The sequence below is a fragment of the Copadichromis virginalis genome, linkage group LG14 (assembly GCF_057382275.1).
Source record: "Copadichromis virginalis isolate Kocher_CV1m ecotype Utaka linkage group LG14, C_Virginalis_male_GT1.1, whole genome shotgun sequence".
NCBI classification, from domain to species: Eukaryota; Metazoa; Chordata; class Actinopteri; order Cichliformes; family Cichlidae; genus Copadichromis; species Copadichromis virginalis.
Window position 1 is genome coordinate 35659477 of NC_140631.1, and position 18647 is coordinate 35678123.

The window sequence follows — 18647 nt, forward strand, 5'->3', positions numbered from 1 at the left end:
TGAAACAGATAACTTTTAAGATTTAAGGGATTAAGGGCAGAAGCTTTATAGCTAGAAAAATAATCAGGTGTATTACAAGATAATAAAATATATCCAAATAATAAAAAGTTGCAATTATTTGCTTTTAAAGCTTAAAGATACTGCACATAGAATGCTGTTTATAGAAGAAAAATGCAAGTCTGTTTTACATATAAGCCACTGTGAGCTATTAGGAAATTATAGCAAACCACATTGTTATGGTTTGCTATATTTCATGACAGCCAGTATTTTTCCCCCTTCTATTGCTGAACTGAGTGTGTGTACTACTTTTGCAGCATTTTGAGCTTTGTTGGTCTCTGAGGCCTCTTTTAGGTAGGGTCTGCCCCAGTAGTCTTTGGTCAACCCCTAAAGTGTCCATATGATGTAAAGAGGCAAGGGCCAGTACAAGGTCAGTCATGCCTCTATCTGTTTCTCTTGTCGCAACAGCACAACACATCCTCTGGTGCTTTGTGAAAAAGAAAAAGATTTTTTTTTTTTTAAAAAAGCCTTTCCCCACACGTTGTGTTTATTGTTGTTCTGTGTCCACAGCAAAGAAATTGTCACAGCCACTTGAACATGACACATGAACGCAAGGAAATTGCAGCGTATGAGTTCGTTTTTTCTGTTAAATGAAGTCAAGTAACTAATGTGCTGGCTGACAAACCATTATTTTTCTATTGTTCATATTGAGAATCACATTCATCCTGGTCCCTGTCAGTCTACTGACAGGAGGTAAGAAGGACACATTCTCTGAATGTATATGAGATGCTCAGTGGAAACATTAGTCATTGGTCTGGAGCTGGAACACAGGCTGCCGTCACCTAGGGACAGTAACAGACAGGCTCAGATCTATCCCTTGTGGGTGAGTGTGTGTAAGTGTGTGTGCACATGCGTGCGTGTGCGTATCTCACCCTGCCTTCTCTGTGGCCACAGGCAAGCCAGCAGCTTTTGATAGTTTTCATTCCTCCATATCCTCCAGGCTGCTGCAACAGCTGTAAAACTTTGCTTTACTGGCACTGTGAAACCTCTCACTATTGATCTTTGTTGTCAGAGACCCACTGCGTTATTGCAGTGGTTCTGTTAAATACTGCTGCTAAAGGATTTCTTTTTGCTGAGCAGCCATTTCAGGTCATTATGTTTGCGCCTCACTGACATGGATATTAGATTTAGTCCTCTTGCTTTAGTTCCAAGAAGCTATGATTGTTGCTTGCCTTCTAATCATACTCGTTTTTCTCCATCCCATCTCTCCGTCCTTAGATCAAGTTCGGAACAGCTACTTCATTGGTTTGGACGGTTCGCTGCGTCTAGTTTTGGCCAATGGTATGGAGGTGTCGCTGTATACTGAACCCCACCTGCTGGCTGGTACGGTCAACCCCACAGTCAGCAAGAGGAACGTAACCCTGGCTATCGACAACGGCCTTAACCTGGTGGAGTGGAGACAGAGAAAGGAGCAGGCACGTGGCCAAGTTACTGTGTATGGACGCAGATTAAGGGTAAGCATGCTGTCTTGCTACGAGACACTCATGGTTTTATGTAAGGTTTTTCATCATAGGCTAAATGTCTAGTGTCTTATTTCATATTTTCTCAAATCATCAGCTACAGTCCATGTAGTTATTCTACTACTTCAAATAGGGCAGTATTTATGCCGAAAAACCACAAACTCCAGAAAAAAATCCAAATTCACAAGAAATAAAAGTGTAGCTGCAGATCTAATGGTGTCAGGTTCATTGTGAACTCTATTTTTTTTTTCCTATAGAAGCTGCGACTCAAAAGCTCAGTTGTTTGTTGTGCATAAATTAAGTTGGCCGCATGACAATACAATTACATGTCAAATTATTATAGTAAATAATTAATAAAGCTCTGTTTTGAGCTCTGTCTCACAGCTATAAATCAGTTAATCATAGGCCATCAGACTCATGGATGTATTACTCAGATTTGACTTTCTGGAACATATGGTATCTTCTCACCCATAGCTGTAGAAGCCCACCCACACACACAATCTGGTACATTTTTTGTAGGCTAATTTTGATCTGAATTTGACATAAGTAGATTAAATAAAGTGATTTCAGTCTGTGTATAGATCCTAACAGAGCAGTACAGTGGTCACAACGACAAAGTCCTGGGTTTGAATCCACTGGCTGGCCTTTCTGTTTCGAATTTACATGTTGTCCCTTTACCTGCATGGCTTCTTTCTCTGTACTTCCCACAGTCCAAAGACATGCGTGTTTGATGAATCAGCTATTCTAAATTGTTCTGTCTCTCTCGCTTTGCTTTAGGTCTGTGATAAATTGGCTGTTCGTCCACAATATACTTTGGCTTTTGCCCCATGACACCTGGAATACGCTCCAAGCGATGCTAAATTACATAAATGGAAAAAAATGGATTGATTAATAGCCTGTAACATATAAAATACTTTCTCGTTAAAATCAAAATTAAGAGTTACTTGTATATTGCATATCAACAGGTCTCCTCTCATAATGCAACAAATTCAAAGTGCTTGTCCATAATGTATGTAGGATTTAGGCATTAACCCGCACAACACTGATTTAAATTGCATCTGGTGGCCTTTATTGTTTTGCCTTGGCTTTGTAAGGCAAATGGCTACTTTGGTTAAGTTGTCTTCCACATTGTCTGTGAGGCAACACAGCTAATGGGAAGGTGCCACTTTGTCTGTCATTGGCTGTTCATGTAATGGCCTTGTCGTCCCTTTGGAAGTGAAAGCTACTAATGTATGTTACAGACAATGGCCCCAGGGGTGAGATAGGAAATGGGAGCAGCCTAATGGCACGAACAGAAGGGATGAACAGAGCTGGAATCATTGGGCGACCTTGAGTGACATGTCAAGTGATATTACGTGGGTGGCTGGGTGAGTGTGTGGCAGTGCGCGGCTGGAGGGAGGGGAGGATCTTGAATACAGTACAGATCCATGGGAACAGGAGTAGAAGAAACAACTATGTGGCTCTGACTTCACAGCTTTTTTTTTTGGTGGAGAAAAGGGAGAGTGTTTATATTTCTGATGTCTTTTTCCCCCACTTTGCTTGACTGTATTTGTTCCTTTGATACAACACGTACGCGTTTTTGTTGTGCTGTGCCTTTCATGTCCTGAGGCTTTTCGTTAATGTACACTAATGAAGAACTCTTGAGCCACTCCACTCTTGCAAGAATCTTCATCCTTTTGAATGTAGTATTGATAGCAATGACAAGATGCTTCTAATGTTTGGCTGTTTGTTCAAAGGAGATACACAAAAAAGAAACCAAAAACATGGAATGGATTATCTTTGATTGCAGCATGACAATAAGTAGAACTGTTGCTATTAAAGAAAAATTAATTGGAGTAGTCATAAAACCTGAGAATAGACATTTACATATTTACAGGGACACTTACAGATAGTATTTGATATTGGTTGAGACATCATTGTTATGATCTTGAGTGTAATGTAAAAGTCTCTTTTTTGCTTCTACTCTTTTACTTTCTGTGAGAAATTCATTTTAGAGGTGATGTTCTATTTGAAATAACTCCCCTTGAGTGGGTTTCCATTCTCATGGGAACTTGGAATCACTGTTATGGGACACTTTTTCCTTCTATGCCATGCGACTTTGGCAAACCTTATTCTAGCACTGGGAACTTTTTGTGAAAGACATCAGCTCTCTGCTGCCTGCAGAGATTTAACAAGAGCAGCGGGGATCTTTACTAGTATTCTTTAAAAAAAATAACTAAAAGGTGTAGCCATTTCAATGAAGTGTGGCACTTGTTATGACAGTGTTTGAAGGCGAAGGAGACAAAAGAACACGTTCTTATTTCCAGATCCAATGTACGTTCACTCCTTCTGTCTCAGGTCTCAAATAGTTTACGCCACTCCAAATATCCATGGATTTATGCTCCTCATGATTCTGTTGGTTTTACTTAAAGTAATCCTCTCAATTAGGTATCAGTGACAATAATTGCCTCTGGTGTAATTGTCCCTTCACAGATGAGAGACCTAAGCATGCTTTCCTCAATGTGAGATTGAAAAAGTGAGCTTTCTCAGCAATCCCTGTGTGACCTGCTCTGTGGGATGTATCTGGAAAGTAGCCAGAAGCAGCCTTCTGAGGCATTTTAAGATGTTTTTAAGCCTTGCCAAGCATTTTACTAAGCCAAATGATAGCACACCTGAAGAAACACTCTGAAGATTAATAAGAAAAAAAGATCATAAATATTACAGAAACAGAGGTGTAGTTTTAATTACAGCCAGAGACCTCTGAAGACCCATTTTACAAAAAGTTCCAGATGGTGTTTAAAGCAATGCTTTTTTTTGCAGAGATCTGCTCTGACCTGCAATCTAAGCTGTTATCTTCTCTTTGTTTTATTTTTTTTGCTTCTGTAGCTTCTGTTTATGGAGGCTGCTGACAGAAACAGAATGCCAGGGCTGCTGCTTGATCTTTTTGGCTAAAGCACAGAAGCTGCCTCATAAAGCCTGCAGTCTTCAGAGCAGTGTTGTTTTGCTCTGAAAGCAAAGGTCACCGTTTTAAGCCTGATACATTCAGAAGAGCTGTCTCACTTAAACAATGTTCAGTCATAAAGGAGATTAACTGATTTTCTTTCTCTTTTCCAATTTACGCAAAGGCAAAATAGAATGAGAGTCATCTGTGCCTGGTAATTCTTCCCAGTAAGCATTAAAAATGAATTTAATGATCAATGTGACTCTAATGTTTCTTGCTTGAATAGGCATACTCGGGCTAAGACACAAACAAAGAAATGTGGTAATTCTTACAATTTCATTACTCCGCTGGCTCCTGCAGTCCTGAGATAGAGCTCCACTTTTGTAATTAAAAGCTATGAAAAGAAGAATATAAAAATAATCACTTTGTGATTAAAGGTCTCCTCCCAATGTTCCACCTCAGAAGAGTAATGCACCAATTCCTCTCAATAATTTCAAACTTTTTAAAGTGTCTATTCCCGTTGGTGAATTTTCTGTAGCTATATAAAGTGTTCCTAACTCCCTGCGTTCCCTCCTATAGGTTCATAACAGAAACCTCCTATCGTTGGATTTCGATCGAATCACCAGAACAGAAAAGGTCTACGATGACCACAGGAAGTTTACGTTACGGATCCACTATGACCATGCCGGTCGCCCCACATTGTGGGCACCGAGCAGTCGACTGAATGGAGTCAATGTCACCTACTCTCCTGGAGGCCATGTGGCAGGTATCCAAAGAGGCACAATGTCGGTGCGCATGGAATACGACCAGAACGGCAGAATCACCTCCCAGATATTTGCTGATGGTAAATCTTGGAGCTACACTTATCTTGAGAAGGTACGAATTGGTTGAACTGTAACAATGATTAAATAGTTTAAAGATAAAAAATGTAATATAATATTGGAGGCATGCTCTACAGATAAAGTGTAAAAGGTGTGTTTGTATAAGAAACTTGTTATGAGATTTTAGACTGGAGTTAAAAGTTAACTTGTAATAATACAGAAGTGTTTGTGTTGCACTATCAGGCTCTGGAATAGATATCAGCCAAAATGTAATTAAAGTGTCTGGTGCATTGAAGACATACTTTGTTACCAAAGTCTGACAGCAAAGTTCAGCCTGAAATAGCTCTGATGAAAAGAACAGAGTGAAATGTCACTTTCTTCTGACTAATTGAAGGCAAGACTGTTTGGGTGAGGTGAGGAGCTGTTATTCTGTAGCTTAGGCATATAATATGAACAGCAGTCAGTCACCTTGTTAATAGTCTTTAGTCATAGCAACCTCTGAGCAATTTCTCGATGCCGCCTGTTGTGACAGCTTTACAACCTCATCATTTATTGGTCTAAGACAGGCACAGATGTAAATTTTAGATTTGCTTAGGTGAGAAAATTTGGCTTCCTACTGTTTGGATTAAAAGATCTGACAAATGAGCAAAATAGAAGCAGCTTGTGAAATCATCTCTTAAGGAAATCTTAATTTCAGTGGAGTATCAGCAACTCTGTGTTCATGATGAAAATTAGATTTGGACTGACACAAACTTGCGTAATATTTATCGCTTTAGACAAATTGCCTGTCATTTTGTGTTATTGGTATTAGACGTTATAACGGTAGCAATTTTCTAATTAATCTCTATCTTGTCTTATTGTGTCAGACATTGTGCTTCTGTAACAGCTTTTAGGACTGTGTGTTTGTGTAACAGAAAATATATCAAAGTGAAGCATTTGAATGCAGTCAGTCTTACAATTTATTAATATAACACAAAAAATCCTCTGTTTCTTCTTCTCATTAGTCCATGGTGCTGCTGCTCTACAGCCAAAGGCAGTATATCTTTGAATTTGACAAAAATGATCGGCTCTCCTCTGTGACCATGCCCAACGTAGCACGGCAGACTCTAGAGACCTCCCGCTCCATTGGTTACTACAGAAACACCTACCGGCCCCCTGAAGGTAACGCTTCAGTGCTCCAGGACTACAGTGAGGATGGACAGTTGCTGCAGACCACCTATCTGGGTACAGGCCGCAGGATCATCTACAAATATGGAAAGCTTGCTAAGCTTCTGGAGATTCTCTATGACACCACTCGAATTGGTTTTTCCTATGATGAAGTGGCAGGCATGCTAAAGACCGTCAACTTGCAGAGTGAAGGCTTTACCTGCACCATTCGCTACCGTCAGATTGGTCCACTGATTGACAGGCAGATTTTCAGATTCAGCGAAGAGGGCATGGTGAACGCTAGGTTTGACTATGTGTATGACAACAGTTTCCGCGTCACTAGCATGCAGGCTGTCATAAATGAGAAACCGCTGCCAATTGACTTGTATCGTTACGATGACGTATCTGGCAAAACAGAGCAGTTTGGTAAATTTGGAGTAATCTATTATGACATAAATCAAATTATAACCACAGCAGTGATGACCCACACCAAACACTTTGATGCCTACGGGCGAGTGAAGGAAGTCCAATATGAGATCTTCCGCTCACTCATGTACTGGATGATGGTGCAGTATGACAATATGGGGCGAGTGGTGGCCAAGGAGCTAAAGGTTGGGCCTTATGCCAACACGACACGCTACACATACGAGTACGATGCTGACGGTCAACTTCAAGTGGTCTCCATCAATGACAAGCCTCTGTGGAGGTACAGCTATGACCTTAATGGCAACTTACACCTTCTCAGCCCTGGAAACAGCGCACGCCTCACACCACTACGCTATGACATCAGGGACCGCATTACTCGCTTGGGAGATACTCAGTATAGGATGGATGAGGACGGTTTTCTTAAGCAGCGAGGGAATGACTATTTTGAGTATAATTCTGCTGGCCTGCTTGTTAAAGTGTACAACAAAGTGAGCGGCTGGAGCATTGAATACCGTTACGATGGCCTCGGCAGGAGGGTGTCCAGCAGAAGCAGCAGGGGCCAGCACCTGCAGTTCTTCTATGCTGAGTTGTCCAGCCCCACTAGGGTCACCCATATGTACAATCACTCCAGCTCTGAGATCACCTCACTGTATTATGACCTGCAGGGACATCTGTTTGCCATGGAGCTAAGCAGTGGGGATGAGTTTTACGTGGCGTGTGATAACATAGGCACGCCACTGGCTGTGTTCAGTGGATCAGGCATCATGATCAAGCAGATCCTCCATACGGCTTTTGGAGAAGTTTACCTTGACACCAACCCCAGTTTGCAGCTCATAATAGGCTACCAAGGAGGCCTGTATGAGCCTCTTAGCAAACTGGTCCACATGGGCAGGCGGGATTATGATGTCCTTGCTGGCCGCTGGACAACACCAGACCACGAGATCTGGAAACGTCTCAACAGCAACCACATTGTGCCATTCAACTTGTACATGTTCAAGAATAATAATCCTCTCAGCAATAACGAGGAGATAAAGTGCTACATGACAGGTAAGTTCTTTTAACAGACTTTATATGCTTTATGGCTTTAGAAGATTAAATTTTAAGAAAAAATAAAGCGCAAGTCCACCTAACCTTAGAGGACAGGAAGTTAGCTTCAGTGCAGTTTCGCTGGATTCTACTGATGATCAAACAAAGAGGCATTCATTTTAAGTATCATAACCTTTAAATGAATGTCTTTAAAAAATGTAGGCAATCTGTGGAAACATTGCAAACATAAAGAAAAGGACTTACTGTGGAATTATAACTTTCTATCAGAAAATGATTTGAGTGCAGTCTGCTTCTGTTGATGCTCAAAAGCAAGATTTTCTCTGAATCTTCCTGTAACAATTCTAAGTGAAAGTGAGTAGGACTTAAAATACTTTCAGTTGTATCCAAATAATTGAATATAAATAGAAGTTGACAGTATTTACGTGAGTCCTGCTAAAGCAATCAGTTATGCTTATAACTTGGTTGTGGAGAGCAAGCAAATATTAGCCTTCATTCCTGTGTATGACTGTTGTTGCTTGAAGCGCACAATAGTTATTCCAGGTTTTTCTGTCAAATTTGTTATGTTTTTATTCTTAACAACCTCACACAACTGGAAGAACAGACCCTGCCAGAATTAAATTCAAAAGCAGTGTGTTTGGGAGGATTTTAAGCACTCACTTGCTGGGAAACTGAGGTGTGGGGGGGTTTCGTGTATGTGTGTTCGTGTATACTTGCTTATGTACGTGCCCAGTAGCTATCACTCTGAAAATGCTCAAAGGGAACAATGCTATACGGCCAAGCCCTTTCTGTTGTTTAGCATTCAGGTCCTTTTCCAGAAATATCCTGGTTCTTTGTGGTGGGGAGGGGGTAAATGGCAGTGAAAGCACCTCGGTGGAGAAGGTGAGCACAATGAATCCATACAAACCATACAAATCTTTGTTGGTTGTATCAACCTCTTTTGCCAGAAGGAAAACAACATACTCAGTGAAATCCTTGTGGTTAAACCAAGCAGTAGCTGGATCTCTGTCATAAATGAATGTATAAGTTCTCATGTGTTCATGCTGCATTATATTTACTCCATAATGCCTTTTTGTGGAGGAATAATAATGTGTTTACCTTTTATTCTTTATCCTTTAATAACCTGAAGACAATACCGAGAGACGGAGTAGTCACTTTTTGCAAACACAAAGGCATTCAGCATCATAGTCCACCATTAGGGGCTCAATGGCATTTTAATGCTAAATAGACTGTTAGATAGATATATTGTAGTGGGTTTGCCTCAATTGTGATTGATAGCAGTGACATTTACATTCCTCTCACTAAATTGCCAGGGTCCTTTCATTGTCCTCAAACAAATTCATATTTAAAAAAGCTTTGTCAGGTGCCACAATGTGGCAGCGGCAATGTGTGAGAGACTTGCACCCTGAGTGTCACAGCAATGATGCTGTCTGTAACAAACACATGGAAGGGCGCGAGAAAGAAATCAATCAGGTTGGACAGGCTTTGCTTCTCTTAAGACCTGTAGCCTTCTCTGTGATATTCATAAAATATGACAGCATGCTATAGGGGACTGCAGCAGCACCTATAACCACAGTGTCGGTGGCTGCTATTAGAAGAACCACATTATCATGATTGGATGTATTTAAATCTCAGACACGTCACTTTCCTCTCTTTCAGCATCTCATTAGAGAGAAATTAATGCAGAGGAGCCCGCTGAGTCTTCAAAATATCTCGTGTTGAAGTCTTGGCTGCCTTGAAATGACACCAAATTACTGAATATAATTATCAGCACAGCAGGCACTCTCAGATGTCACTTGGCATTTCCGTAACCCAACTGCGTGTCATTAGTGTGGCACCTGCAGGAGTGGACACGAATTATCACAACTATCTTGAGTGTTTAGCATAGCTTTCCACTATCACAAACAAATCAAGCGGTCTGGCCGAGGTAGGAGCGTTTCATGGAAACAGTCTCGCCCACAAAATGTCAACTGTTCAGATTCAACAAATTAATTCTCACAGTTCTTCACAGTTCCTCTGAAGCCACAAACGATTGTGTCTACTAATAGAATTTGTATATCATTTGTTTTGACCCTTCCCCCGCAGATGTGAACAGCTGGTTGGTGACCTTTGGCTTCCAACTGTACAACGTTATCCCCGGCTACCGCAAACCAAGCACAGAGGCCATGGAGCCATCCTACGAATTAGTTCGCACCCAGATCAAGACGCAGGAATGGGATAGCACCAAGGTAGTCATCCTTACTTATCCCACTTTTCATCTTACCTCGGATCGCTTTCTACTTCTGCCCCTCTCCTTTCCAACATCATTAGCAAATGGGCAGAGTCTATGTAGCCAGACTCCCAAAGGAGCTGGCAGCTATCAGGCCAAAACATCGCCCGGTATGCTGGTTGCTTCCCTAGTCCTCATCTTGGGGAATGGGGTCAGGCTAAATAGCTCTTGTAATTGTCCTGCCATTAGGAAAATTCACTCTCCCTTTCTTCTACCACTGGCCATTGATTTCATCTCAGCCTTACACTGTTAGCCAAGGTCTGAGAAGTAGTAGACATGCTTTGATTCTCGCTTTTATCAGGCCTTTTAAGTTGCCCCCAACTCACCTGAATTATTGAACAGGCCACTGTTGTTCTTGGGTTTGGTTACAGCTAGACTAGTGAATGCCACCCATCAAGAGGGAAGATTCATGTTGCATTACACTCTGGCTGCAACCTTAACATAGCCGGTATTGGTTAGAATGTCTTCTCATCTATTTGTAAGTCTAAAAGCTACTGGGGTGATGGAAGATTCTCTGATCTGACCAGCAGACTAATAAACATGGATACACAAAAAACTGGCAAAAACCCCCACTGTTACTATAAACTGTCATGCAGTATTTAGCTCTTAACAACTTATAAATGTCTGAGTGATGTTTTAGTTGGTGTCCCATTTATTTCAGAATTTATCCATCAATATTTATTCTATGACACTAAAGGTGAAGATTTTCAAAATTACTGTGAATAGAAACAAATGCAAATTTGTGATTTGCAAATGAATAGTTGATAAGTGCTCCTGCTCTCATGAGTCCTTTAAAAGTATTTGTAATCAAAAAATGAATTATCTCAGGCATTTCAGCAACACTTTAGTCAATTACACTGGAAATGAAATACTTATTCCTATTGTAATGTTACACATCATATATGCGTAGTGTAAATCTATAACAATCCCAGTTATTTCTTCATCTAACGTAAACTGTTTTGAAAGGGTTGTTGTCAGAACCCCTGGGACTAACTCGTGCATAAAGCTTGTGGCTAACATTCCACAAAGAAACCTCTGAACTCTCCAAAGGTGCCAATCTATAAATGAGCAACAAAAGACACTGCAGGTATTTCAGTGCCTAAGTGTAGATCCGCGGGGATCTGAGGGAATTGCGTTGTAGATTACAGACGATAAATGCAACACTCTTTCAGAAACACAGATGCACTTCTGATTGCTTTAACTGCTAAGAAAATCAGACATCTGGTGGCTGTGGAGCAAATTTAAGCCTGCTCCACATGGCTTAAATTTTTTACCATCGGTTTCTCAAAAACACTCTTAGAAGGATAGAAGGACTTTCAATATGCTAAAATTAAATTAGTCATATATGAGACTATATTCAGCTCATCTATGTTTACTTCCCTCTGAAGTATTAAACATAAGTAGGTCCATTTTATTAATAATATAACTGAAAGGACATGTTTTATCTACAGACTCAGCCTTTCAATTACATATTCAAAAATACCCATAACAGACTTTAGTATATCTTTAAATAGAAAGTATGCCTCGATTGCAAGATTGTGTGAAGGAGTTTTGCCTTCAGCACACCTCTGAATATGTACTATAAATAATATGTAAGGAAGGTTTGAGATAATTAGTTGTTTTCCTGTGTATGTTGAAGCGTGTTATTCTTATCTAGAATTCCTGCTTCCAAAATGGTATTCTTAGGCGTTTAATGCATTTGATCCCCACTGCAGATGGACACACCGGCCCAATTAGGTGCAGTGCAACTTTAAAACAGTACATGCTATGTGTTGTACAAATGGCTTTTTTAAAACTTTATTTTATTCATGCCTGCCTTTCTATCTTGTTCCATTTAAGCCCCTATTTCACCATGCTGCTGAATCCACCACAGATTGAAAAATGCTGTGAGGGGGCCAGAGAGATGAGCTGTGTGCTGCACAAGGCTTGATCTTTCATTTCGGCTCGTGCTGGAGGCTGATTGCACAGCATGCTATGTGAATGATGCCTCTCTGGGAGTGTCCTGGGAGGCTGCTTTAGTAAAGTGGAGGACATTGCCCCCTGTTCCTCTTCTGCCCTGGGACAGCTGACCGTGTCACATACTGGCACGGTAAACAAACATGGAGTGGCATGGTGTGAAGCGTACCCCCAGGCAATGATTCCCTGGGGGCCCTACAGTACAGCTGCCCCCACCCCCGTTTTTGTTTCCTCTTGAAGCAGGTTGTGGTGTCACATGAAAGAACAGGCAGATATGCCGGTCACTGCAGCCTGCTCTTCATTTCTCAGCCCCACCCAGTCTTCCAACCCTTAGCCATCCTTTAACAAAAGCACAGAGAGACGGAATTAGAAACTGTCAGGGAAACTTTAGATGTGACTGGTTGACAAAAATTCCTCAGGATGTTCACAACCTCTTATCTTAGGCGATGGCAAGAAGGCGCGATGCTTGAGAGCTTTTTTTTCTGCTGCTTAGATACTGTGGTGTTGGCTGGCTTCCATTTAATTTCATTCTCCTCTTTTTAACATGCTTCTTTCTTCCTGACAAATATCTCTTGTCAAGTAGCATTAGGACAAAGTATTAATTTTGGCTGAAAGCAGTATGGTATGTACACATTTGTAAACCCTTAAGGAACAATATACACTAGTTACCAGCAGATTCCCGTTTCATATTTGGCACAGCATGACTGTTTCACCCTTTTTCAAAATATCATGCCTGTCATAAATGATCAGGGAGATTTGCATTTGCTGACAAACACCTCTGCCCCTACCTTAACTATGTGTCAAGGTAGGGGCAGCTGCGATGCTTTGAAGCTGCATTATTCACAGCATCAAAGCATTATGGATTTATGTGCCAATAATAAAGGCATTTTCATTGTTATTTTCAACATGTAACATTATAAAGATGTCTAATTAAAAAAGAAGGAATGCACACGCACCCGCTCACAAGGTATATATATATATATATATAGTGTACATTGTAGTGTATACTTTACACTTTATTTAGTGTCAAATGTTCCTCACGTTAATATAAAAAGAATCGCTCATGCTGTGTAGTCACAGCACTGAGTTTGAAATGTTTGAAGTGTTAATGAAGCAGTATGAATCTCAGATTTGAAAAGGATGTATCTGAAATCAGACTGTGCTCCTTATTCCACATGCAAAGTAGGATAAGGATAAAGATTACAAATCAAAATGTGAAGCAATCACAAGTGAATATTTGGGAAATATCCGCAAGAACGATTTCAAACAAGCTCTTCCTCAGAGAATGAGCAAAAATATATATTTGAGTGTATGAAGCTGTTGCGGGGGCTGCGTAACTTAACAGTATTGTCTTTGTGGTTTTTTTGCAGTCTTTGCTGGGTGTTCAGTGTGAAGTTCAGAGGCAGCTGAAGGCCTTTGTAAAACTGGAACGTTTTGGCCAGATCTACAGAGCCAAAAGTGCTGGATGCCCTCAGACGGAAGATAAAAAGATCTTTGCTTCTGGTGGCTCAATCTTTGGCAAGGGGGTCAAATTTGCTATCAGAGATGGTCGCATCAGCGCTGACATCATCAGCTTGGCCAATGAAGATGGCCGTCGCATGGCTGCAGTTCTGAACGATGCATTCTACCTTGAAAACCTCCACTTCACTATCATGGGAATGGATACCCACTATTTTGTCAAACTGGGCTCAGTGGAGGGAGATCTGGCCCTTATTGGTATGACAGTGGGCCGACGTACACTAGAGAATGGCGTCAATGTCACAGTGTCTCAGGTCAACACTGTTGTCAATGGCAGGACTAGGCGCATTACTGACATTCAGCTACAGTATGGCGCTCTGTGTCTGAATACTCGTTATGGCAGTAGCGTGGATGAGGAGAAAGCCCGTGTGTTGGAGCTGGCTCGGCAGAGAGCTGTCGCCCAAGCTTGGGCCCGAGAGCGCCAGAGACTGAGGGATGGAGAAGAGGGCTCACGAACCTGGACTGAAGGAGAGAAGCAGCAGCTCCTAGGTTCAGGGAAGGTGCAAGGCTACGATGGATATTACATGGTTTCAGTTGACCAATACCCTGAGCTGGCAGACAGTGTCAACAACATTCATTTCATGAGACAGAGTGAAATGGGCCGAAGGTGACATGAACACGAGGCTCTCGAGTGACTGACTCAGATGTAGGACATGGGACTTCTTGCCAAAGACAGTTGTGTACATGACCACATGTTTTTTTTCTTTGACTGTGCTCAACTTGGTTGCAATCAGTTGCACTGTATTAATAGAAGAGTGCCCTTCTCCTTTTGAAGATTCTTTAACAGTCTTTGCTCTCCAAGTGCGGCTGCTAGAGGATGAAAATTTGTGATGTCTTGTGACTCCATTTCCTCATCCCTGTTGGTGATTCTGTTCAAAGGAATCCAAGAGGAGTATTGGTAATGCATTATGTTCACTGGATCACTCTGCTGACAGACTTGCAGATTGTTATTCACAAGCTTGCTCTATTCTGCCTTTTTCTGCGCCTCAGCCAAGGAGATTCCTTCTCTTTTAATCACTTCTTTTTTATACTTGAAACCGTCATAGCCCCAGTCATCCATAAATAATGAGAGAGATTTCTGTTGGCGGTAGAGCCCTTCATCAGAACCCAGCTGAACTTGTCAAAGCACCTTCATTTGTGTGATGTCTTGTAATTTTTTAAAGAGGAAGCTCGATACTCATTTGTGGTCTTAGCTTGGAAGGCTTCGGTGCACCGTGACTGTGCATGTTGGCCTTTTTTATGAACTTTAAAATTAGCAAAACTGCTTAATTAAGCTTAAATTGTATGTGGTGGAGCCAACAAAGGGATGTGAGGTCACTTTTTTTTATTTGGTGTGTATTTTATTTTATAACCAGACTTTTTTTTTTTTTCTCTATGAACAAAATGAAAAGCGAATAAATTCTTCTCTGCTTCTTTTGACTGTGGTCAAACAACTCGATTATAAAAACAGAGAAAAGCCAACCCTGTGAGAAAATACTGTGGAATTAATGTCTGTATTAAACTACAAAAGGTATTTTACAGGAATGGTTTGGGGTTATCTTTTAGTTTTGTTTTATAAATAGCTATATGAATTAACAGTATAACAAATGTGAATTTTAAAAAAATGTGAACTGTTGTCCCTTTTATTGTTAATTGTTGTACTTGAACAACGCTTAAGGGTGTTTGAACACATGGAATAAACTATGAAAGGTGGTTTAGTTAAATCAATTACTGTGTTTTTCATCAGACCACATGCATTTTACTGATCTCGGTTGCATATGAAAGGCTCTTTTTGTTTATCAGTGATCTTAAGTCAGTATTCCTCATCACAATGTCCAGTCACATAAAGCTCGGGATAAAAATACTTTATAAAAGTGAGGCTACAAAGAGGGTCAGTGACTAATCTCATCAGTGATACACGGTACATTAACATATTGGCTGTTGAGATAGATGGGCTTTGCGTTGTGTTGTGGGTGAGATGAAAGATACAAATTGCCTTTGCCCAAAGGGCTGCCTGCAGGTCAGCTTTGAAAGTGCTTTCATTCTCCAGGATAGGGCTCCGCTTGGTCCCATGGCTGGCTGAAATGCATTAGACCTGCAGGTGTACTACTTCCCGTTTACAGACTAAAGGTCGTCTATACATGGCAACCTTGAAAATAACTCTCGTGATCACATTTTAACTCCCATGCATCTCCCTCGGTGGGCAATGCAAGGGACAACTTAATGTTTCTTTATCTGAAAACGGACGCAGAGTCAAGACTATTTTGGAAATCGTGATATTGATTTAAATTCAGTTAGTTGTTGAACTATGCCAAGCCACTACACACTCTTGACTTGCTAATTTTCCCACAAAACATTTGAACATGTTCGTGTGACGAGAGCATGATTGAGTGTCTCAATCTGTACAAGTGAAAAAGTGAAAAGGACATGGGTGGGGTTTTTTTTCCTGCTCCTGGTCGATTCATTTACATTTTTCAAAAAACTAAAATAAAAACTATATATGTATGTTCTACATAATATGAATGATGGATATTTGCATTGTGGAATATTGCACTGAGAATTGTTGCGTCAGAAGACTGTATCTTTTTCTAAAGTTGACTCATTTCGAGTTTTGGTTTGTTCTCAACACTGTGTTTTTAGCGCTTCTATTTGACTGTGTAAATATGAGGACATCAAAGTGAGCTGTAAATAAAATGCAAATGTAGATACCTCTTAGAGCTACATCAGTGACCCTGTGTAGTCTTAAGGTAGAAAAAAAAATAAAGGGAATATTTTGTGTTTATTTTTTGCGTTTGTTTTATACACAGTCTATTGTGGATGATATTATCTATCGCTGCATCTCAAACCACAGCACACTTATGTTACCTTCCCTTATATTCATGTTCCTACCACCTCGGACTGTGAAGATTTTCATATCTACATTACACCTTGGTACATTACACAAATGTTAATTCTCACCCTGCTACACATTTCACAAGCCTTTAATGAGGCTAATTTGATGCATTATGATAATGAAATATAGTTCGCCGTGTGCCGTTATTTAGTGAAACACGCTCTGCCACCTGTTTAGACATTGAACTTATTAAATTCTCACATGGACTGAACATGTGGCTGAATCACCAGTATATCAAGTGCAGTCTATTAATATCAACTTTTCTGCAGTGAATGTGTTTAACTGGCATAAGACGAGCAAGCCTCGAGGGATGCAGTGCAAAACTTGACTATTAATTAACCTGTCAAAGTTGAGGACCAATCCTTTGATATCACAAAAGCCACCAGGAGACTGTTTTTAAACTTGATAACTTTGTTGAAGTAAGTGCAGCTCAGGGGATAATCCTGTTAGCAGGCAGGGTGGTGCGGGAGTTAGCTGCTAGTATGTGGTGGCAGCGAGGGAACCTAGAACATTTACACTCTCTGCAGGCAGAGCTGAGCTCGCTGCCCAGAAGAAAGCAACATGGCCCGTTTGACGTAAGCAGGCCGAATTTTCACATTTGTTCTTATTCACTTAGCATTGATGTGAGTCAAGGAAAGTGCTGATCTCTCTGTATGGAGGCCTAGCATCACAAGAAATGATCACACTCTGATGATTGCTTCACCTAGTCTGACCAAAAGGAAATTTCAAATCTGTGACTCTCATTTTTCTTGAGACAGTCTGAGCCTTGAGCCTCACATGCCTTTGGCAAAGAGGATTTCTTTACAGGGAACAGAGAGTCCTGCTAGCAGAGAGCACGTGCAGTCAGAGTGTCCTTTAATTCATAGAACCTTATTCTTTGGTAGAATCATAATAACAGCACTTTGACCTCCACAATAATTGCTACAACACACCTCAATGATGGATGAGTCGATTTTTTCTAAACTAAAAATTTATCTGTAAAGTTAATACTGATGCCAAGAGCAACTGTGGCTACCTTACTATGTGGCTAAAAAATTAAAGTAAAAAAAAGGCTGAAGAAAACAGCAGACTATGTGCCAGCAGTAAGGACTGAATTACTGCTGATACTGATGAATAGCCTCGTTAAAACCTTACAAATTTGCTGTTGCCATTTGTGTGGCAGGGTGTACAGAATCTGCACTTTAAATCAATTAAAGCTATATATCTGATGGCAGCAAATATGAAAAATGATCTTTTGATATTAGTACAACTCAGATCCAACACGATATCAGTGTCTGTTTTAAAATGTGCACACAAAAGCTTGCGTTAATCAAACAAAGAAACATCATTTCAGCTCCTTTTGTTGACATGTTTCCTTTGTGCTCTTCCTTTGTGCCTTTGTTGTCAACAGCTGGATGGGCAGGAACTATATTTGTAAGATGGGTCTCCACCATTGCTTGGGGATGTAGCCAAAATGTGGATTTGATCCCACTTTACATCTACCACTGCTTCTTTGACCAACCAAGAACACAGCTGTGATTTTTGCATGACGTTAATATCACTGTAACCAGTGGAGGAAAAGCATTTCTCTAAAACTCATCCATGAACTGCTGTATTTCTCATTACCTATGCTGAGTTCTATCTTCACATTGCTTTCACACTTCATCTGTTTTCCTCTCACTGATAATTTTACCACTCTGGACCTGAGTTGGATAAACACTGCCAAAGGTATTTCCTGTTAAAATCAGTAAAAGGTTGATTCATACTGAGGACCAGCCATCCATTCCCTCAATGAATCAGTTTCTTAGTCTGAAAACAACTACAAAAATGAAACACCTGCTGTCTGTTGTTTTCTTTTGCCTGTCAGTCTCAGGTGCTGTTATTACATGACAGACAGCTGCATCTATTTTGTTCAGATCGGCAATGTAGTTGGCAAAGAGCACCACCTTTCCATGACTGGCTACACTTGTTCAAGTTTTCCCAACATCCATAAAATAATGTTGGTATGATGGTCCACATCTGCTGTGTAGCCCCATAACACCATATGCCTGACTGAACAGGACTGCCTCTTATTCTGTCTTTAATCATTCAGGTCCACATTCCCTTCTCTACCAGTTATGCAAATGGTGGACCAATCATAAAAATTAATGGGGCAAGAAATGGTAAACCAACTGGCCAT

The 18647-nt window shown here is 40.6% G+C and overlaps 1 protein-coding gene across 1 annotated transcript in view; it reads left to right on the forward strand.

Annotated features, from left to right (window-relative positions):
• Positions 1-16378, forward strand: part of tenm4 (teneurin transmembrane protein 4) — a 147307-nt gene extending 130929 nt beyond the window's left edge. Inside the window, exons 29-33 of the mRNA XM_085430647.1 lie at positions 1276-1511; positions 5017-5313; positions 6263-7877; positions 9960-10102; positions 13470-16378. Coding sequence (XP_085286773.1) covers positions 1276-1511; positions 5017-5313; positions 6263-7877; positions 9960-10102; positions 13470-14228 — 3050 coding nt within the window. The 3' untranslated portion in view covers positions 14229-16378. The remainder of the gene's footprint in view (positions 1-1275; positions 1512-5016; positions 5314-6262; positions 7878-9959; positions 10103-13469) is intronic.
• Positions 16379-18647: the final 2269 nt, after the last annotated feature.